This window comes from Acanthopagrus latus, chromosome 12, assembly GCF_904848185.1.
Source record: "Acanthopagrus latus isolate v.2019 chromosome 12, fAcaLat1.1, whole genome shotgun sequence".
Taxonomy (NCBI): Eukaryota; Metazoa; Chordata; class Actinopteri; order Spariformes; family Sparidae; genus Acanthopagrus; species Acanthopagrus latus.
In genome coordinates this window covers 14,850,929-14,874,447 of record NC_051050.1, presented here as the reverse complement: position 1 = coordinate 14,874,447, position 23,519 = coordinate 14,850,929, and the positions used below count along the sequence as shown (strand labels likewise).

The 23,519-nt window shown below is 39.3% G+C and overlaps 2 protein-coding genes across 3 annotated transcripts in view; one reads left to right on the top strand and one right to left on the bottom strand.

The window, feature by feature from the left end:
* The first annotated feature begins 4,929 nt into the window (after positions 1–4,929).
* Positions 4,930–10,749, top strand: oaz1b (ornithine decarboxylase antizyme 1b). Its single transcript, XM_037117519.1, is given in 6 exon segments — positions 4,930–5,132; positions 8,180–8,231; positions 8,233–8,319; positions 8,694–8,866; positions 9,451–9,536; positions 9,674–10,749. Coding segments are annotated over 6 exon segments (654 nt in total). The 5' UTR covers positions 4,930–5,007; the 3' UTR covers positions 9,805–10,749.
* Positions 10,750–13,565: 2,816 nt separating this feature from the next.
* The window catches only part of LOC119029826 (E3 ubiquitin-protein ligase UHRF2-like), a 33,094-nt gene continuing 23,140 nt past the window's right edge, over positions 13,566–23,519 (bottom strand). Inside the window, exons 8-16 of one of the 2 annotated variants that reach the window (XM_037116970.1) lie at positions 21,927–22,034; positions 21,717–21,821; positions 21,476–21,582; positions 20,921–21,083; positions 20,432–20,569; positions 20,090–20,321; positions 19,710–19,858; positions 18,615–18,713; positions 13,566–18,518 (exon numbers count right to left, since the gene is read on the bottom strand). In XM_037116970.1, the coding sequence (XP_036972865.1) occupies positions 18,372–18,518; positions 18,615–18,713; positions 19,710–19,858; positions 20,090–20,321; positions 20,432–20,569; positions 20,921–21,083; positions 21,476–21,582; positions 21,717–21,821; positions 21,927–22,034 (1,248 nt within the window). In that variant the 3' untranslated portion in view covers positions 13,566–18,371. The remainder of the gene's footprint in view (positions 18,519–18,614; positions 18,714–19,709; positions 19,859–20,089; positions 20,322–20,431; positions 20,570–20,920; positions 21,084–21,475; positions 21,583–21,716; positions 21,822–21,926; positions 22,035–23,519) is intronic. The other variant, XM_037116971.1, reaches the window with a different exon arrangement.

Here is a 23,519-nt window from a genome sequence, read left to right as displayed (position 1 = left end):
GATTAATAACAACTGAAGACCAGAAAAATTAAATATCAATTTAAAAAGTAGCTTTTTGTGTATCCTGTTAACAAGTGTTTATCTGTGTTTGTTCTATTAATTTTTATCTTAACACTTAATAATAGCTGGGGTGTATTTGTTTCAGTCACTTAACAGACCAGGCAGCAATTTGGGACCAGGCGTTTAATTCCTTCATCACAAAAATCCGGGAAGAAAATGTCACAAACTTCACCAGCTTCTGGGTGAACCGGTTGAGAACCACTGGGTTACAGAATTCTCTGGTTGAAATGAGGTAAACCAGGTCAAATAAGTCCAGCCCACAGGTTTTCTGACAAATCCCTGTGGTGCGCGCCAAAAGGGGCGGTCTCGCTCGTTTGCCACGTGAAATTAGCGCATTTCCCTCCAAAATGTAAGATGTGTATCTATTTAGCTAACTGATCTTCACTCTGGTCTCCTCTCCGAGGACGCGAACACCGTGAGTAAATTGTTCTGTACCAATCTGCTTTGTGTGCCCAGTTACTTGCTCGGTACAGGTGTATTCATGTCTGTGTGGGAGGTGTACAGATAGTTAATACTTATTGATCTCAGGTAATAAGCCCAAGTGATGTTTCTTAACATATCAGCAGCTCCAAATAGTAACTACCTTCATGGTGTCTCAGTCCAGCATGTGCGGGTTAAAATAGAGCCAGCCTCCCTGTTGGTGAGATTTGTTTCTACCTCAAATGTTTCTGAAATAACTCTGAACAGAAAAAGAAGACCCCCCATTTAACTGTTCAGTGATGAGATAAATTCGGCTGGAACATAATCCTTTAATTACAGCCAGTTAAATCCTTAATGGACGTTGTGTTTTGTTCCATGCACCAAACTCCGTTGTGATTTTTGCCGTTTTTATCTCTGCCATGTTAATTACATGAATAATGCACAGTTAACTAAACTTTGGTCACTATCTAAAAACAAGAAGGTAGTTTCGGTAAAGTCGGCATGAAGTATTTTTTGATTTATTTATTATCTAGAACAGCATGAAATCTGTTTAGCTAATGTTATACTGGTTAGTGTAAGTGAGTGGTAATGTTATGTTAGCTAGCTAGCTGACTTTAAAGTTGTTGCAGATGCACTGCAGGTTTGGGAAACACGTCAGCTGCCTTTATTAACGGGTACTGACACTATAACGAGCTTATAAAGATGTCCGAGTCATTTAATCAGTGTGTTTGCATGTTAGCTAACACGTGTGTCTGTTGGAGAGTGTTAGCTTGAAGGCATTATCCTGCTGTGTGATGTTAACTTGTTAAAACCAGCATCTTTACAGCTGAATATCTGAGTACAGCACAGTTAGCTAACAGGCTCCAAGTGTTGTGTTTATAATGTCTGAGTATGTTAGTATGTCAGCATCTAGAGGGTTATTTTGAGCAGCTAAAGTAGTTTATACACACAATATGGTGCCTCATTGTAGCCTGCACAGAATGTATTAAGTGTGTTTGTCTCAGTTCTGGTTAAATGTGATATTTAAGTCACTGCTCTGACTCCCTGTCTGTCAAAAGATAGACTTTAAACTATTGCTCGTCTATAAAGCACCAAATGTTTTCAGGATAATACATTTAGTTTACTTTTGGTTTACCTTTAAAAAAACACATTTATTAAATCAGATTATAGCAAATTTCTTAGTGCAGAGTGATGTGAGACTCCTGAAGTGATGTCATGCACATGGTTACAGGCTGCTATACCATTCTTTATTATAAAATGTAAGAAATCCCCTTTTTGCTGGATGTGTCTGTAATCTGATTACATCTTATTTTTTACTGCTGTAATCAGAATATATATACACAAACACATATGTGTGTAGTCATCATGTTATGCTAAAGTTCTTCCTCCTCTCTCCAGGTGAACAGTGGGACTTGTCTTCAGCTTCAGGTGGAACAGCTCTGACCTGTATGGTGCTCAGCACCAGAGAGGAGAGACACTTGGTCCAACAAGGTCAGTGCAGTGTAGGTCCAAAAATTAAAGGCAGAAAGTGTGAGATTTGTCAGTTGCTGTTCATTAATACTCTAGGATCAGTAAATGATTCTAGAGGGTAGTCGAGTCTCATTCACAGGTCGGTGAATACCGACAGTTTGGGTTGCTAGAAGCCATTATAGTGTCTCTGTTAGGACTCTACTCTTTAAATTTAGTAGGATTTTAAGTGCTTTTTGTTTACTAAGAGGAAATATAAACGGTCTGTTTCGAACGCCTGCATTTATTTTATCTCATTTATATATAATATAAATGATATAATCATATTTTATTTAACATGTATATCTACACTGTTCAGCCACAGCATTAAACACACAAAACATTCTCCAAAAAAACTTCTAAAAGCAAACACACAAAGCCTCTAAAAACAACACAAAAACCTCTAAAAACAACACAAAAACCTCTAAAAACAACACAAAAACCTAAAAACAAACACACAAATCCTCTAAAAACAACACAAAAACTTCTGAAAACAACCAAACAAACATAAAACAACAGAAAACCTCCACAAAGAGACATCAAACTACTACTGCTCCTCTTTCTCTTCCTGCAGGTGTCGGACGAGCAGCTGAGACGAATAAGACGAGCAACCACAGGACCTGAAGCAGGAAAACTGAGTATCCCTCTTCTGATGAAACTCCTTCAGGTCCTGCAGTTGTTTGTTGACTCTGGTTTCACCTGCTCAGACAGTGAGCACTGTTGTCTTTGCTGGTTAATTAATAATAATAATAAAAAAAAATTTGAATTACACTCTATTGTGTTTTGTTTTGTTTTTTTTAAATAGATTTTTAAAGCACGTGTTGAGTCTTGAGATGGAGTCCAGTGTCTCCTCTCAGTGGCATTTTCAAAGCTTTAACTATATTTGATGTATACATTTTCTTTCTGTAATGGAGAGCGGGACTTCCATTACCTTCATTATCTTTTCCTATTCTGGGAATGACTGATTTAGAAACCATGTGTTGTTTAGTAATGTCTGAGTGAGTTAGCCTCTCTCCATCTCTTATCACATGAATGAAGCTGTGAGAGATTTATAACATTTTAACAGCAGCTGATATGAAATATACCTGACGTGCTGCCTGTGATATCACCAAGCAGACCGATAAATGGTCATTTTGAGCAGCTACAGTAGTTTATATGGTCATTATGCAGCCTCATTGTTGTCTGCCAATCAAGGCAGTCTAGAACCAGGGCTGGATTATGATGTGATTGGACACTGGGGGCTTGTGCTGTTGCTTTGTCGCCATCGTGTGGACGAGGTGGGAATTACAGGCGAAACACCCGGGGCCATTGAACAATAATTACTTTCTTATCCTCATCCTTTTTTAAAGTCTTATTTTGTTTATTGTCCCCCCTCAACGTTTGAATCAGTATTACACACAGCGAGTTTCCAAAGTTTCGCATTTAATATATGACTCAAATAAAAGCAAAGAATTACTTAAACACAACAGGGTATCAATAGTAAATGTCATTATTGTTGTTGGCTGATAATCAGTGTTGGGTCATCTTTATGACTTTCAGTGATGCAATGACACTGACAGTGACTCACGGTGCTTTAATCTTGAAGTGGGTCGAAGGGATAAGTTGCATTTCTTCATAACTTGATAGCTAGTTTATTCATTAACCTTCAAAATTAATCTACAAGGTCACTTTTGATTACAGCTGTCAGATACATGTAGTGGAGGAATAAACACATTCAAACAGTCATTTCCTTTGAAATGTGATGAAGTGTAAGAGGCATTAGTATCCCACTAGAAAACTGTGCTTAATGAACTGACTTTCCTCTACTGCCTGTACACACAAACCCAAATTAACTAATTAGTTTAATTACCTTGTTGTGTTTGTTTCAGGTTGTTTATTTCGGGGTAAAGTGTCAAAGTGAAATTTAACCTGGTGGTTAAATATCCATATGGTGTTCAGACGTCTTTGTTTTTCTCCGTTCTTGGTACTTTTCCATTGGACGATCTCATGTAAATACACAGCCAGCTAGGCTAACGGCAGCTAGCACAACGTACGTATTTGTTTTTCTCGGCTTCATCGACTTGCTAAGTGGAATCGACTTTGGAAGGACAGCTTTGACATGAAAATTTATTTAATATACACATAATTGACACATGTTAGTGACCACACATGAGGTGTTATCTGATGTTTTAATTGCCATATTGACTGTGGTCCCGGGTCAAGGCCAGTCGATTCCCGAGGGGAAGTTACAGTCGCGTTCTTTAGCATCTTTAGCGTTTCTGGTTAGCATTAGCTTGTTAGCATGAGTGTGAAGGTACATCAGTGTAGGTGTAGCTGTAGTAACGTATTCCTCTTACAAAATAAAAGTTACTGATTTCTTGAAACGTAGGCGATGTTGAAGGGCCCTAAGATTTTGGACATTGCAATCATTTTGTGAGAAAACAACATGTTTGCAGTTTTTTTTGTTTGTTTTAAGAGCAGCTTAAGAGATTTTATTTATTTATTCATTTATTTATTTATTTTAGCATCAACTAGGCGTCTTTATAACAGTTTTAAACCACTGTTGAAGACCAGAGACCAAAGTTGAAAGCTGGTAAAAAGTTAGAGGTAGAAGAACAGATTTCTTTTTTTTTCTTTTTGTCAAAACACTGTAAGCTGTTTCCAAATTGGCAATTAAGCTGTGATCCCACAGATAACTACACAAAACATTTGTTTTTCTTTCCATGAGCTAAAATTGGATTGATGGTGGAAACGAATATGTAATCGGTCATTTACAGTCCGACATGTTTTTGACAATATTCCTAATTTAATCATTATCCTATCTCTTGTATTGGAAATATACGAACTCAGCCCTGTGTGCCCGACTATAAACGTCTTCCATTCATTTGATTTTTATTTTGAAAGACATTAGCGGAAGTGGCTGATTTTCACTGAGGTGAATTGACCCCTGTCTTTTTTAGCCGCTCCGACTGTCTCATCGTCCACTACCCAGCTGAGCATAGCAGAGAGCAGTCAGCCCGTCGTGTCTCTACCCGAGGCCGGATGGTAAAATCCAACCTCCAGCGGATCCTAAACAGTCATTGCTTTGCTCGCGAGAAAGAAGGAAAACCACAGACTTTTACTACCATGGCGGACTTGAGTAGCGGTATTTGTGACATGATTGGGAAGTAAGTAAACGATGAAAAAATACCTCACCTAGCTAGCTAACCGGGCTGTGGGGGAGGGGTGGCTAAGCTACAGTAACCTAGCTAGCAAGCGCAGAAAGCGGAAGTGAAACGCGTTCAACTTTAAATGTACGCTTGTCATGTAATACCGAAGCAACAGCCTTATGTCGTGTGACAGAAATGGCTATGATTTTATTTGTAAGGTTTTTAAGTGAAAATTAGTCGACGCACCGATATTCTTTGGCTGGTCGATAGAGACAATTTGAGCAGCATTAGCGAGCTAATGTTAGCTAGGAGCATCGTCGAACTTCTGGTACGTCACTGTAGATGACTGCGCCAGCTAGCTAACTTGTTAGCATAAACAGTCAAACGATAGATATTTGTTCAGGAGAATGCTGATTATTTACATTATCTGTTTAGGTGACAGCGGAGGGTAAACTGTCAACGGATAAGAGATTTAGACTGTCAGATCTTCTCATGTCTTATTGTGTCAAGATCAAACCGACTTCGATGTGTAGGAAAAACACTGCTGGCTTACAGTGAATGGCTAGAAATTAATGTAGCGTCAAATATTTGACGTCGCCGGCAACGAGTGCCTGTTAAACAATGTACGTATTCATCACTAAATAGACATTTCATAGACAATTTAGTCTCGGCCCACTGTAATCACATAACTTTAACTTATTCAATTTTATGACTTCAGTTAAGGCAGATCGTAAATGACTCTAGGTCACATTCCTGCCAGTAAAGTGATCAGATGATTGCATGATTGTGGCCACGTTGTTCTCGTGAGCTGACAACGGAGTCAGGTTGATCATTACGCAACTGTCAGTTTACTGCAGCAGCCTCGAGACAGCAGGAAGTGAGTGCACACGGTGATGCGGTGGTACACATGAGAAATCGTTATCAAGGTTGGGACACAGCATTGTCATGAATGTGGTACTTCTAGTGAAAACGCTTTATTGGCTAGTGGCCCAGCGCCAAACAGCCTTTGTACAGCGAAGCGGATGGACTTGCTTTATTACTTTAACCGTTAACCAGACCATGTTTTATGGATCGAGAGTCATTAAAAATGGGTTTGAAAAATTTCTTTTGCGAGAACATGACCTGACCCCGACAGCTGCTGAAGTACAGTTATGTGGCATAGTAAATGAGTTTGGGCAAAGTTGATGAGGCAAATATTTTAATTGTCTAGTGACAACAAAGTAATTTGCAGCAATATATATTTATATTTATATTTATATTTTTATATATATATATATATATATATATATATATATATATATATATATATATATATATATATATATATATATATATATTTTGGGTTGTCTTGTCATAATCACTTGTATTTCTCAAACCTGAGGATTTGATGCCTTTCCTTTGTTACATATGCTGGTAGTAGGCTGTTAATTGAGGAGTGTAACCTGAAGTAAAAATACTTTTTTTTCATACTATCTTAGTTGGTCAAATTAGCAGCATTGTCTTTTATTTGTATATTTTGATATATTTTGTATGACATCCCCTTAAATTTTAGTAAAATTGAATTGTTCACGGTGTCATAGCCATTTTATTTTTACTGGAGCTGCCACAATTAATCCTTCAGTTGTCAACTATTCAGTTATTCTCCAATCATTTTAAGTTGGTCAGTTTAAGTGTTTGTGGAGTAAAGAAATAAATGATATTCACACTGAAGAAGCTCCAGTCAGAAAAAAAGACATTTTAAGGTGTTGCGCTGGGCTTCGAGAAACTGATTGACATTTTTCAAAATTTAATAGATTTTTTTAGGACATCAGCTTATTGATTAATTAAGAAAACAATTGACAGATGCATTCGGAATGAAAACATTGTGGATGCAATAACATTATTGAGTTGCAACCTTCCATTTTCATATAACTAACAAATAATCTATACAGTGAGAAAAAAAAACCTGCTAAATATATCGAGGAGAAAAAAAAAGTTTTAACCTTAACGCTAACCCTCCTGACGTCGGCTCATTTATTGTTTATTTTGAATGTAATCGGCCCGTTGCACAGTTGCTTTATTCAGTACTTTGTTTATCAATGTGTACTAGGTCACAAGATGCAGTGTGTTTACCTGGCAGCTTGGTAAACTCTTCGACTTGGGCTCTGAGTGTAACTTACATGGGCTCTTTCAACTAACCACAATGAGTAGAAGTAGAATAATGGGTTTGTGCTTTTAGCAGCAAATATCTTTGGTTGGTTGCCTCCCACCGCATCCTGCTGTGTTGGTGCGCCGCTCTTAAAAAAAACGTTAGGTTAACAGCTCTGTAAGACACAGTGCTATTGTTTTATCCAACACAGACAGAAGGTGGTTTGAAATAACACCAGGACCTGCTTGTGTAACACATGTTGTGGATTTAGCACTTGAGTGCAGGTATTTGCTTAAGTTTACAACTTGGAAAACTTATCAGAATTTGGATGTTGCTAAATTTTATTGCTACAAAACCAGAGAAAACACACATTGAAAAGCACAGTTAATTTTACATTACATTGGTAAGCGCCTCTGTCTGAATGGCCACAAGAAGTGTATTCAAACTTGATATGAAGAAAACCAAGGCCATGATGTGGGAAGTGCATCCTACCCAGACAAATGATTTAAAATTTGTTCAGTGCTACAGGACAGAGAGCTTGGAATTTTTGCTGGGTTAGAGATGAGATGGAAGGGTAGCATAGATGGTAGACACAGTAAGCTGCATGTAAATATTTGAAATGTATGGGCCATAACAAGAAAAAGGGGGAGCACAACTTCAGTCCAGAAAACAGTTTTTATATTGCTAAAGTTTTTTTTTGCCCCTTCAACCTTTTTGTTTGTGAGCACTGAGATGCAGAAATCCTCAATTTAATTGAAGGAATAAAAGCCTGTAGTTGCTTTGAAGTTGTCGGTGAGATTAAATCGCTGCACGGTTGGCAAATGCCCACATTTGTCTGTGTTGAGTCCCATGACATGGCACTGAGGTTATAGTTGCACAAAAGACGCCTCAAAAACCAAAACCTCACCATAAACCCCTCTCTTTCTTCCCCATCCAGTCTGTCCCTGCACTGTAGTAGTACCCGCGGCCCGGGGCCTCTGTGGTGCTCCTGATGCCCCTCTCCCACCCCTGAAGATCCCAGGTGGGCGAGGGAATGGCACACGGGATCACACTCCTTCAGCTCGGCCACTCTACTCAGTAAGTCTTGAAACACGCACGCACAGTCGCACACTTGCGGCTTAGAATGTAGTCATGGGGTAAGCGTTTGTTGTCAGAGGAAGAAGTGCCCTCCTCAGTGAAACCATTTCCTGTCACATGATGCAGTGTGAGTTTGTTGACACAGTAGAGGAAAACGCACCAGGTTTTTTGAACCATTTAGTTATCCACAGTCAGCAGTGACAAATCGGATCCTTTTCCCTGAGTTCAGTTTATTTACAGGCTCAGTTTCTCTGCTTGACCAGAGTTGCTGGCGGGATAACGAGGCCCATGTGTGCGCCAGTTAACTTGTAATTGCTTAAACAGCACCCACTGCTGTATTCAGATGTGTTCCTTACTAGCATTTGTGATTCCAGGACCGAAAGCTGACTGTAACGGAGGAGCCAGCAGGGAACGGTCGCCCTAGGATACTCCACTTCCAAAGTCGTCCCACCATTTCCAAGACAATACAGTGGGATGCTGTCCTGAGCAGCAGCGCACTCTACGTGGAGATACCTCTTGACCCTCTTCCTGAAGGCAGCAAGGAGAGGTGAGGCCAAGTAGAATATAGTCATTACAATCGCACACTTGGGCCATGTTACAGGAGCGTAAAGAGGCATTTAAAGTTGGAATGAGACAAATATTACATGAAAGTTGGCAAATGTTTGTTAAGATGAGGTGAGTGGACTCATTAATCTCATCCTCAACCATCTTCTCATTGAGACTCATGTCCTCCTCTGCTTTAGTTTTTTCTTACTGCAAACAATAAACATTACTACAGGAAGTTGTTACACCGCAGTCTCCATTTTGTTTACATCTGCTTCCTCACATCCGATAATCTCAGTAATGTGTGATGTTTAATCATTTTCAAAACTTGTAGTGTGTGCATGTTTGAGATTGGATGGAAGAACGTTGTGGTGTGGCCTGATTTTTAAAACTCCTGTAGTCTGAGCCTGTCCTTACTTTTGAAACATGAGAGGGGACAATATTTTCAAGCAGAGACATTAAAATAATCAGAAAGCCAACCTCGTTTTATAGGATATACATGAGACTTGGCCAGTTGTTGTTGTCCCGACTGTTAAAAATGCAGTTTTTCTAGTTTCTAACCTGAGCTGCCATCTTTTCTCCACCCAGTTTTGCGTCTCTCCTGGAATATGCCGAAGAACATCTGAAAGTCGTTAGCGTGTTTGTCTGCTTTTACAAGAACAGAGATGATCGTGGTATGTGCTAACAACCCTGTTTTTCCAGCACACCTTTTTCATTCCAAACAATTTCAATTACATAATTGCTTTGCCTTCTGTGTTCTGACTCTTACTGCATCGTAACATCTGTTGGCCCTGCCTTGTTATTCTTGCAGCTAAACTGGTGCGTACATTCAGTTTCCTGGGCTTTGAGATTGTGAAACCGGGCCATGCCCTCGTCCCACCGCGACCCGACGTTTTCTTCATGGCCTACAATTTTGACAGGGACTCCTCGGACGAGGAGTAGCCCCCCGGACAACCCCTCCGCCCTCTGCTAACTTCCCATTGTACGTTTGTCCATCCCGTCCCAGCTGACTCATACACACCACCGTCTGTGTTAAACCCTCAGCGGTAGCTCTCTGTATGCAAGTATTCATTTCCCCATGTGTTTTGTGTTCAAGGGAATATGTAAATTGTGCATTTTTCCACCATTTATCTTTCCTGTGTTAAACTGTTTTTCATTTAAGTTTAATTGGTGTTGTCACCTTAAAAGGAGGGAACCTTTTTGTTTTTTTGGACTTTAAATCATTACAGTTGTTGAAGCTATAAGTTAAATTCTGGTATAATTTCCATTTTTTGTCAAGTCTTTGTTTTTATTGATTTTTCCTTTTATGATACATTAAGGTGGAGGATTCTTCATTTCTTGAATGTACAAAAAAAGGTCATCAGGTTTACACTCGGGTACTCCAGCTTTTGTTTTGATTGGCTAAATAATGACTTTAAATTTGTCCCATAGTTTCTCTATAACAAATACATTTCAGCGGGACCAGTTTTATTTGTAGCATTAATCTCTTCTCAAAAGTATTAGGATTTTTAAACGTAACTTTTGAGCGACAGCCCCAATAATTGGTACTTCGTAGCTGGATAGTGAATCCATTTAGACTCGAGTTGGAGTGAAAAGATGAATGCACGTCTGATGTGGGCGGTTCAAGTAAAAGATCCTACAGTGAGTGAATTGGTACAAAGTGAATAATCCAAAGTGCGTTTTTGCTTCTTTATGCCATGTATATCTGACAACATTGTAGTATTTTCTGTTTTGAAGGTTAAAAAAATGCTGTGATATGATTGGATTTGTTTTTCTGGATTAGCATTCCTTTTAACTATTTTTTTCATATGATAGTTATGAGTTTGTTGTTCACCTGCATAGTGGTACCTGTTGTGCTTCTGTGATAATAAAACAAATAAAAACAACCCATTTGTTTACTGTACCTTTTCTCCAGCACATTTCAACTAAACTCCAAAGAAAATCTGATAAGGGAGATCCATTAACTTTTGAAACTATCCAGACGGTGAAAACGATGGTGTGTAAAGCCTCGGGCGGATCATTTTTCTGCCTGATATAACAGCTGGGGGTTCACTAATACACTACTGAATGGTGGATTAAAGAGGGCACACATTTAATATTAAATCTAATACACAATCAGGGATTGATTTAATTAACCATTTTTATTTATAGTCATCTTATTATGTGTTGCTATATGCTAAAATGCACATTTAATGGCCCCAGGTCACTAGTATCCAAAATGTAATCTGTGTGAAATCAGGTCAGTTATAAAAGAGCAGCAGGGCAGACATCCAGAGCATGTCCTGTGTCTTCATGCCACCAGGAGGCTCCACAGGATGCTGAACTACACATGACTGTCCAACATCTTATGCTAAGGTTACATCTGCAGGGTGCAGAACTGTTGGATGTGTAGTTACACAAACAAAGGTCATGGCCCCAGGAAGCCTGTGAGATATGAGGTATCTCACTGGTCCTCCAGTTACCTGCACATAATGATAATGCATTGTGCTGGACTGCAGTCATCCAGAACAGTTTATTAACATGATCTTAAGGTCGTAGCACAAATGCACACACACACAGGTGATTTCTCATAATTTAAGTAGACCTTTTTGTGCATACGCAGCATGATAGATGGTGTGTACCTACTCTATTAACTTGTGTTTTTTTATGTTAACATAACACAACACAAAGTAGTCTGGTGATCACATATTATATATACATTTCCTCTGTACTGTACCCAAGTACAATTTCAAGGTAGTTCAGGTACGTAACTTGCGTATTTCCATTTTCTGTTACTTTATACTTCCACTCTACAACTATTGTACTTGCACTCCATTAATTTGACAGCTTTAGTTACTCCGTAGATTGCACACTGCATCAGAGCCATAGAAGTATATTTTCAACTGAATTGGCTATCGCATTTAAAGAACACTGATCCAAATAATCAGAGAAACGCTGAATGTCAAATCCAGTAATCTGCCAGCCTTTAGCATACAGTATATATAGTCATAGGGGTCATATGTAGAATTTACTTGATTACTTTTGTTACTAATACACATTTAGTATATCAGACAGCTATGTGGCTGTGCAGATGCAACACCTGGTTCATAGATTCTGATCATGCCCCCCACCCCCGCAGCTATTCTGATGTGCAGCAACAGGGAAAGCACAGGTGTCACTAATAACCTTAACAACGGTTTTGTTCTGTACAAGTGTCCCAGTAAGCCGGGACCAGTGAGGCAGCAGCACGTGCAACAAACCAGGCACCTGAAAATGAAGCAGCTAAATGGAATTCAGCAATCATTGTTTTGTCCTGTTCATTTTCACGGTGTGACGCGTCAAAATGGCTTCCATTATAAAAGGGCCATTGCAGTTTAATTGGAACTGATCGAAATGAATGTTCCATTTCAATGGCGTAATAAATTGCCAACTATTTTAATCGTCGATGATTAAAAGTTTTCTGTCTTCTCAAGCAAAAATGTCAAACAGTTTTTTGATTCAAGGTACTTAAATTTAAGGATTTGCTGATTTTCCTTATCATTCATGATTGTAATCGAAGAACCTTTGAGTTTTGTACTGTTGGCTGGACATAAGAAGCAATATGAACATGTCACTTTGGGTCGTGGGAGACTGCGCTGACCATTTTTACCTCAGCCGTGTCCATTTGTTGGTTGGTTGGTTGGTTTGCGAACAGGTTTAGACAAAAAATATTTCCCACCAAACTTGATGAAGGATGTGTCTCGGCACCGAATAGATTCCATTTACTGGTGCAGATCTGTATTAAGGGGCAGATCCAGGAATGTGAAAAATCATGTGTATTTATTTAGGTGGCTGGTGAGTGATGAGTGAGCACAGTTTAACGTGAATCCAAAAACAATTCTGCAGATTTAATTATGTTTTATTTGGCATTGGATTTGGCTTGATTCACTTAAAGGAGACTATTAGGCCATGGCAGACGTGCGCCCTCGACTGAGTTCCCTTGTTCTTTTTTTTTTTTTTTTTTTTTTTTGACATTTTATAGATTTAATGTTTTATCGATTGTTGTTTGAGAGCACAGCTCAAGCTGCAGTTTAAAGTTCCTGTGATGCCTGTTCAGTGTTATGCGTCTTGTCTCCTGTTAAAACAGTACGGCGACAAAGTCAATTTTCGAAAGTGTAATTCTGCTGTACCTGATTAATTTGACATGTTCTTACCACTACTTACCGACGAGGATAATAGTGATTAAGTGCTAATTTTAAAGTCTGAAAAAGCTTTAAACTTCATCTTTTATTTTACTACGGCAATATGTTTCACTAAGCTATGGAAGACAAATGAAGGAAAAATCCCACAAAATGAGCAATTACCATTTAGATCAAGAAAGGGAAATAATTCTGAAGTATGATCCCATTCATCAGAGCACAGAATCAACCACCAGCAGTTTGGTGAAGAGAATTCATGAGGTGAGAACACCTGCAAAATCTAAAATAAATCTTGCAATGTGCATCTTTAATGGGTTCAGGGAGATTTTATAACACATCTTCTATTTAAAAAGCTATAATTAGTTGGCCTAATGTCAGAGAGTTGTGATTAACATCACTGTAAATTCATTTGGGAGTGGGAGCGGAATGCTCTGCTTGACCACTTTAGATATTCATTCCACGGTGCAGACATTAGCATCACTCAGTATGATCGGTCTTTACGGCGTCATAATTTCTGTCATTTACAGGACAAAAGAGAAAGGAAGCTTTTTTTTTCTGGAATCCAAATATTTAATAGGTACATATCAAGTATTATTATGACATGTATAAAATTTCAGATCACAATATGAAGCAATGAAACTCCTCAGACTGGCGTTATGCTGCGAATGTTTGAGGTTGCCACATAAAAATGACTAATGATTAAAATAGAAGAGAAGCAACTAAAATGGTAGAAAGATGGCGTACTGACATAGATCATAGTAAGCATTCTAGGAAAAATTAAGAGCGACTTTTCAAACTTTTTTCTTCAAGAGTGCAATAAAAAAAAATAAAAAAAAGAACAAACAAACAAAACACATCACTGAAGCCAAGCGTCCACAAGACGTCTAAAAACTGTTAGTACTGTAGGTTCACGGAGGGCAGGAGACAGCGGAGAGAGAGAGAGAGAGAGAGAGAGGAGAGGGTGCCAAAGTCACAGCAGAGAAAGAAATGAGAGCTATAATTAGCTTGCCAGTCAATGCAAGAAAGAAAATAATCTTTGAACAAGATTGAGCAACAGTGGAAGTAATGCACATCACAGTTAGCTTTAAAGACCATAGTAGCATTTGTACTTGCATGTTGTTGAAAAAAAAAAAAAAATCCTGAATGATTGAACAGAAACAAGGACATCACCACAAACAAACAAACAGCCGGCCAATGAGAGGGGAGGAAGTGACGGTTTACGACCGCGGTGACGGGTCAGACAGACGGGTTTTTTTGTTGTTGTTTTTTTTTTCCCCACTTCTGACCTGAAACGGAGCAGTAAGAAACTGATGTGTGGAGCAGCTCAGCTCTACACCTAACATGGCTGTGCACAGAAGGCTGTCACAGGTGAACGTGATGCTGTCGGTGAACGAGGGGCTACATTTTTTCCAACAAAACCAAACTCAGATACGTGATCTGAAATTCAGCGCACTCCACGTCCAGATTACAGATCAGTGCAGAGACTGTGCTGCTGCTCTCCATGACATGTTTTTTTTTTTGTTTTGTATTTCCTATCAGACCTGCCAACCCTGGACATTTTAAAGTACCATATTAGCACCGGATAAGAATCAATTGTATGGAAACCCATTTCCGCCAGTTAAAGAAAAAAAATATTCCCATGGTAAGTCATAATTATGTGATAAAAAAGTCAAAATTAAGTTAAGGCATAATGAGATAAAAAGTTTACATTTATCTCATAAATTTGACTTTTTATCTCATTATTTTGACTTTTTTAAATCTCATAATTATGACTTACCATGGGGGTTTTTTTCTGTTTTGTTTTCAATCAAAGCAAAGTTTTCATTTTTTTTAACTGGCAGAAATGGGCTTCCATACAACTGCATACCTGCATACCTGCTGTACAGAATAGATTTTTTTTTCTTTTTTTTTTCACTTTCTCTGGATGTTATTGTATCTGTGACGTTATTTCAGGAACACGTATATGGGCACGGCATACGTTTTTATATTGTAACAATACTAAAAATCACATCAAGAAAGGTTAAGGATTGTCAAACTGTTCAGGGGACTATATACAACAAGATCCTGTAAAAAAAAAAAAAAAAGTAAAGTAAAGAGTAAATGACATGTAGTCTTTTTCTGTAGGATTATAACAGTTATTGGTCTTCCTTCTTGTGGAGGTATTCTTATAAGGTACTAATTTATGTGAGGCTGAACCAACTGGATAGTAAAATATTAGAAAAGGTTTGCATACAAAAGCAAAAGTTACCTGTTGTAAGAGAATAAAGAAGTTGCTGCATCTAAGGAGAGCTCACATCTGTGTATTTTTGCATTGTTTATATCTGCCGTTCAATGGTGTGTTGGATCTAATAATCTCAAAGAGTTCCTCATGCTTCTGTTTTGTTTTGAGGTTACACCCTGAACCCACACAGACCTGCTGTCTCAAACTGACTGGTAATCGGTACGTGAAAACATTCACGTAACTAAATACAACTAATGTAGCCAGAAAATGTGTGAAACCATGAACAAAACGTCACCATTCCAGACCTACGCTCACTGCATTACAAGATACTACTCTTAGAAGTCACACTTTGCTCCTGATCCATAGAAACATGTACTGTTATCCATCACTTCAAAAACAAATTATCTTGTTTCCTCTCTCGTCTCTTAAAACCAACAGTCTGTGTCAAGAAATCTGTTTCTGTATTATATTTAAGTTCTACAGACATCAGGCCTGATCAGTAACTGTCAAAACATTCCCGTCATTCATTTTTTAAGATTTGCCTTTTTTTTCCACCATGGTGTCACCTCAGGCTTCGCTCTCTCTCAAATACAAGGATGTATGCAAGGATGAAAATCCTGGTGGGTCCTTTGCCTCGTGTGTCCTAAGTGCTGCTGTTAAATGATTAACCTACATCCATCTGTTTCACTCCTCTACTTTTGCGACTCACACTTCACCAGGTACAAACAAATGTTTTTCAAACGAATATTTAATGTCATGTTGTATGCCAAGTGTACTGAAACATGACCTATTGAAACATTCAATAGTCTAAAAATGACTCAACTCTCACATACGCACTCTTGAAAACCTACCAACACTGAACTAAACAACTTTGATAATTTATTTTAAGGAATATCAGCTTATTTCTACAACAATTGTGTCAAGTGTCTTGACTGAAGCAGCCATATGAGGAGTCTGCCTCAAAAAAAAGGTCTAAATCTAACATTTTAAATCAGTAAATTTAAAGGTAAAATTTCTGGTTGAAGAGAACAAGATAACAATATCAGGAAACTGACCAGGGCATCAAATGCCAACTTTCAGTACTTAACAGTTTTTTTGTCCTACAAGGCACTCTTATCCATCTCCTGCTGGTCTGAACTAGTGAATACATGACAATATCATACTAGTGACTCAGTGCATTTCTATCTAGCTTATGTACTGTATATTGAGAAGCAATGCACATTTTGATGGCTATGTGGATTCGCACCACCGGAAGCTGAGGGACACTATAATGTTGATTAGAAAAGCTCTTTGTCAGGGAAGAGAAGACACCTGCCTACTTTTTTCCAGTTCACTGTGACAGACGCATCTCCATTTTCTGGATTTAATGTGACAACAAATAACTCACACATTAAACTGCTTTTCTACAATGAAGTAGAACCAAACTGTGCTGGATACCCAGAGCTCTGCAGCGAAAATTGACATAAGTCTAACAAAAACCAACAGAACAATAACAGATGAATATCTGCTGAGCCCAATAAATGCTACCCATCTTTGTGTGAAGACCTGCTTGATTGTGGTTGCTTAGTAACACCAGGGACAACCACAGCGCGCCCTTCTATGCCGGCAGTGCACCTAACGCTTTTTAAGCATGTCAGGACGCTGCATGAAAATCTTTAATTTTTTTTTCACTGCATCATTACAGTATTTCTCTGGGAGACAGATTAAAGGGAAATATCAGAACGTACTCATCTAGAGTTCATCTGATTAAAGAAACATGAAAGAGCGAGTGAACCTCAACTTATGGAAGAGATTTACAACTGGCAGTACACGTTTGTTTATCTTGTAATTTATTTTTAGGTGCTTGGATTGAAACAAAAAGTGCCTTGCTTAAAAAAAAGATGATAAATTGGTGCAGTTTTATACTTCACAAGTATATCATGTGTCTTATTTTTTAGGCGTGATTCCTCTCTAGAAATTGTGTTTTTTAAAGCAGATTTCTAAAATGTATTTGTCCTTAACCTGCTCTACAGCCTTTTGTCTTTGGTATGTTTATAAAGTAAATGCCTTTTTTTCTTTTGATTCCACATAAAATCTAAGGAGAGAGTTATGTTCACCATAAGGCTGCCGCTCAGATGTCTTCTGACACTTCAGAAAAAACAACAAACAACAGACACAGCTGCCAAAATTTCTCTACAAATGTACTCAAAGTTAACTCTCTTAGCTACTCGTATTAGCTCAAGGCTAACAGGCATTATTCCAAGTGAGGTGAGCAGCTAGCAGGATGCTAGCACATGGTCCTGATTAACCTACAGAATAAGTCTGCTGCACGTCATTGATAAAGTGCTTCAAGGGCATAAAGCATTTTGTGTGTGCTTCATTTCCATTTATAAATACATGTTAATTCTTGACTTTTCTAATTTTACCTCGCTGCAACAAGCCAACTCTGTGGGTGCCTTAATGTTATGCAGGAGGTGTTATCTCATCTGTGTGTCTTCAGTAACCTTGTGAAAATGCCCGTCCCGCTGTGCCTACATCGTATTAAACTAGCACCTTTATTTGTCAGCTGAGTAAAATACTAACTGCACACGTATGAAGCAGCTCGGCTCAGTGGTTTGGTGTAAAACTGAGAACATGGTACACAAAATGCGTACAGGTTGGCAGGAGTCTAACGGATGATTTTTGTGATATTGCCGGGGAGGAATTTGCACTCAAAGGATGTGCCGTGTGTCAATTTGTGGAACCAGTGGACAACACAGTGAAGGGGGGCAAACGAAAAAAAATGAGCTAATATCTTGAGGTGGCTCGTGGGTATGAATTGGGGCTCCTTTTGTGCGTTTATCTTTGTGTGGCAGGAGTAAGGAGGTTAAAAAATGTCCTTGGTTTTGAATTTCAGGCTGGTGATGTTAATGGAGACAGTCCAAGTTCAGCAGATGAGGTCAGTCCCTACTGAGGTTGTTTGTGTATGAATGATTGTATACATAAATGGCTGTATATGCAATATACATTTGCCCGTGGGTAAGTACAGTATGTGTGCGCAATGCGTTTTTAAAGTGGAGCTCTAGGTACTTGACAGTATACGTGGGTGCACAGAATGGATGCTTATGTGCGTGTATGTACGTTTTCTACTTATAAACGTGATTTCGACCTCCTCATCGGCCCTTGCTGTAGCCGGGAAAGAACTGGTCGAGCAGCATCTGAAGCGTCACGTTCTGGGTCATCATGTAGTCTTTGCCCAGGTCGTGGCGGCAGGCGGGGCAGGTGTACACCTGCGCTCGGAACGACCGCTGGAGACACGTCTGGGGAGAGAGGACGGTAGGGGGACATTCACACACAGATGCAAGGACAGGGGTATTGAGTAGTGATGATTACAAACGAATGTGCTCGGTACACACCTTGCAAACATTGTGTGAGCAGACGGTGGTGATGGGTTGGAAGGCCAGCTCCTGGCAGCACACACACATGAAGATCTGCTCCATCTTGCGCAGAAAATTCTTTTTATAGATGTAGACAGACACACGAGAAAAATGTGTTAACTGTAGAAACAGTTGAAAAATGATCTGCTTTCAGACATAGGTTGCTGATATTGCTATTTCACCTGTCACGAATTAACATCGAGCTCTGCTTAACAATAATTAAAGAATTGACTTCACTTATTCAGGAAGACTTTCAGCTAACTCAAAAGTAAACACGTGCACAGTCAAAGTTAGATTGTGTCCTTGATTAACCAACCATGATGTTACTGAGTTTGGCACTAAGTCTATCGCCATCTTGTTTTTTGGATCTGAGGGAGAATCTGAGGATTTGCCATAGTAGCGACTAGTCAATCACAAGGTAGTGCTGCCCTGAACCATACAATCACCTGTACTCTTAACTGGACCATAATTTATAAATTGGGTAATAAATCAAGTAAAAAAGGAAGGTAATTTTCATGAAGCTTCAATAAGATCACGCTTATTTTTTAAACCAGTTGAGTCAGCCCATGCCTCTGCAATTGGCTTCACTCTTCGTACCTGGAAGCCCTGTCAATAATTCATAGTGATGGGCTGGATAGATAATTAGATGCTTAGCTGCAGCACATCAAACAGCACGTAAACGTATGTGTACACGTCACTTCGGTCTGGTTACATTCTGGTGTGGTCTTTACTCTTCAAAAGTCACTGCTAACTACAAGCTGCCTGCCCGCAATAAGCAGCTACAGTGTTAGTTTGAAGACTTTGTCTCTTGTCTTCTACCAGTACTATGACAGCTGCTGTCAATAAAGCAGACCAACACACGCACGTCCAGCTGGGAAAATGGATTAATTCTGATCTACCTTTTTTCTTGTTTTTAACAATATAAAACTATTAACAATACATTTAAAAAAAAAAACATCACTATTCTAGAATGCAAAAAGGGGATGACTACATGCGACTTCAGTTGGACTCTAAGAGGAGGCTGTGTGAGGTACTTTGTCAACACAGCATGTCAGCGTATATTTGGATTCATACCGGTCCCTCTTTAAGGTTTCCCATGGCTTCGTCCCAGAGTTTCTTGTTGGCTGTGTCCTCTCGGATCAGCTGCTGCTGCTGCTCTGACAGCTGGAAGGTCTCCTCTATCTTCACCCGTTTGGAGGGAGGCTCTGCCACTGGTGACGACTCTGGTAGAGACACACATATTAGACTGAAACAAAAGAAAAGCAGCAAGCTACTCTTGGATAATAAAAGACAGTGACAGCAGTGCATGCTTAAAGAAAATGTGACGCTGGTAGATATTAAACATTTACAAGCTATCTCGAAAAAGACCGGTGACACTGTTCTCACCTGTCTTCTTCTCACAACACCTTGTCTGACCTGCTTTGAGCTTCATCTGTAAAAGCACCCAACACTACCTCTGGTTGTCTTCTGCTCTCCATTACTCTGTGGCTCTTCTTCATCCACGCTGGCCATCAGATGCTCCTCCTCCTCGTCCTCCTCGTCATTATCCTCCTTCACCTTGATCTTGCGTCTCCGTGGCCTCCCCCTCCCGGGATAGTGCTTACTCCGGCCGCCACGACCTGGTCTGGCGCAGGCCTCCTTCTTTGTTTTGTTAGCCATCGCTGCCAAGTAGCCTGGCGGGTACTGCTGACACAGCGGGAAGGGAGAAGAGAGTGTCAAATGGACTGCTTTATTAAGAACAATCTGAGCTACAGCTACTTTCCTGGAGATCGTGTGCAACATGCTTAATGTCCAACCTGAACAGCAAGGCCCAGTTTTTTGATCCTCTCCATTCCTTCAGGTGTCCATGGTGCTGGTTCCATATCATCCCTTCTCAACAGGTACCGCCACACAAGGTAACCACACTTTCCGATCTCTGGCCAGTACTTTACCACCTTAAATCACAGGCAACCAGAACCACATTAAAGGCATCAAATTCAGAGCCATATCCAGATGTTAGTTATGGTCTAGTCCAAGTCTATTACAAATGTTTGCTTGCAAATTACTTAATTCATTATCAAAAAAAGGAGATCATATTATGTAACTGCATTCCCACAGTGTCCAATGTAATGGTATAATGTCGAACATTATGCTGACAGATATTTGAAGCTTCATTCAAGAGGAGCTTTGAATGTGAAATGACATGAACATCCTTATATGTTACAATAACACTGTCACTGGGCAATTTTTTGTATTAGTGGCTTTGTATTTTAACCAGCGTCAAGTCAACTCAATGCCGTTTGTACCTTGTAAATACCATCGTAGCGGTTTCCCTCCTCGGGAGCGTATTTGCTGATGCGTCGGCCTTTGGAGCTTCGTACCACTCTCACCGGCTTTCCTGCCCGCCAGTTCTTTGATTCTGCTCCGTCTTTGTCATTCAGAGGCGCATCGCAGTTTAAGGCCAATGCCCTACAGGAGTCGGGATCATAGGATTAAAGACAAGAAAGAGGGATGATTATAAAGTCGGAGTCAGGATTAGGGATGTTAATAAATTATCAGTTATTGATCGCTGCTAAGAAATCTATTGTTCTTGAGAATTTATTTAAAGAAATATGTGAGCTTTCCGAATGGATCATTTCTTTTCTTGAAAAGAACCATAATTACTTCTGCCCCCAAGTTGAATTACTGCCCTGGGACATAATGGTTTAACTGACCAACAGATAAAAGATAAAAACACATTGTATTTTTGACAAGTACGAGTAGACTAACAGAAGAAAATTCAGCCTGAACTGAGACGGTCCAGGGGGAGCCATTTAGTTTAACTTCAAACTTCTTATACTATGGCAGCACAGATGTCGTACCTGTTCATGTGTGTCAGGGTCTGGTCAAAAGAGTGCTCTCCAATCCGTTTGTTTCCTGAGAGGTCACGACCCCCGCTGCCTGTGTAGGTGAACTCATCCCCCCGGTCCTACAGCAAAGTCATAGCAACCATGACAAAGTGAGGAAAAAAAGCCCTGCTCATGCGATGCTTTTATTTCTGCTCCAGTAAAATAATGTAAATAAAGATTGATAAATAAGTAGTAAAAAATACAAATAACCCACCACTTCATCCTCAAAGCCACCAGCCAACACCAGCGAATAGGAGCCGTCGTTACTGCGCCCATGGATCCCACCGACATGCGGCCTGTGAACACCTGCCTCACTCACCTGAAGTACAAGTGATATTTAATAAATAAGAGCTGACATACATGTGAGAAAACCACTAAAGATTAAGAAGGGAAGTTTATCAATGCACAGTAAAAGACAGCTAACCTGAACTCTGAATTTCCAGGTGGTTCCAACAGGGACACCAGGTATGGGTCCATAGTGGTTTGAAGGAACAATTGTGCACTCCTTAGTACGCCCCACACAGGCCATACCCTGCAAACACATCAAGAGACAACACAATGACAAATTCTGAAGAAGCTTCATCAGACAAAGAACGTTTAAGGAGAACAGATACTCACGAAAAACATTGATACACAACGGGAAATGGTCTGTGTTAAAGCTCGACTGTCTGTAAACTATAGATACTATAAATCCAAGCATTCAAGCAAGTTATCGGCCAATGAGAACATACATAACCCCTGTTAAGCTCAGTAAGATGTCCCCTAACATCCCAGATACTTGTGTGAAATGTTCAAAAGGGAAATGCTGTCACATTGTGTTTTGGGTATGCTTACAGATTCAATCATTTTTGGGAGAAAATAATCCGTCACAGATTGTCAATGAGAATGTCCAGCACAACGCCAAACTTTGAAAACTTATAATTCACCCAGAAGACTTTTTTTCAATAACAGGGAACGAAACACTTTTAATCGACTCTGGGACAGAAAACTAACTGCACCATGCTGCCAGAATCCAACTCCTCCATCATTAAAACAGATGGATAAGAAAAGTTGTCTTGATCTGGAGAAATAGACATATATTACTCAAAAGGAAACAGAAAGACTTTACACATATCTGGACCCCTTTCATAGATTTGTTGGAAAGAAAGTGAAAGTACTATTTGAAGTGGTGGATGGTAATGAAGGAATGGATGTTATTTAAATTGTCGTACAGCGTAACTGCCTTTTTCTTTTTTTATTTTAGCTCAGTAATTCATTTTTCCACTTTCAGTTTATCTTTCGTTTCAAAACAGTGAAAATAATAAATAGAGATTTATGGAGGAAAAAAGCAACAACAAAAAAAAAAAGTCCAAGCTGCATGCACTGAAATAACAATAAATGTCTTCATCTATACAAATTACTTAAGATCACATTTTTCTAATTACAAGTATCTACGGACAATGATTGAGAACACTACACAGGTTTTCAAAAGTGAGAAGACAAAGAAAAGTATTTTATTTTAATGGTTATAAAATCACAATTATGTGAAATCCAAGCATAAATGCTATGTGACTCACAGCACTTAAATCTGCCCAAACACACAGGGCCAGGCTGTTTTCAATTAGTCCTCAGAGAAAGGGAGCATTCTGGTAAAGAAATGAGTTATTTTCCGTTGGCAGTTCCAGGAAAGTGGCTAAGTCATGCTTAATGGCATTGTTCACATTACACCATGGAGCAGAGCGTCAGGGAGACAGCCGGGCCAGGATGGAAACGAGCCACACAATATCTCAAAGTGTTGCCATGAGAAGACTCTGAGGAGATTTTGAGGAAAATATTCAACAGTATGCTTAAAACAGATGCTCCTTTAAAAAACTATTTTAAATACATGTCAGCTATGTTCCTCTATCTCATTTTCTGCCTCAACAGCTATCGTGAGATAACATCAGTTCAGTTACAAAGTCTTAATGTTATCTTGCCATCGCATGAAAAAGCAGGTAATGCAGTGTTAAGTATTCATGTTATGATTGATAATCAATCA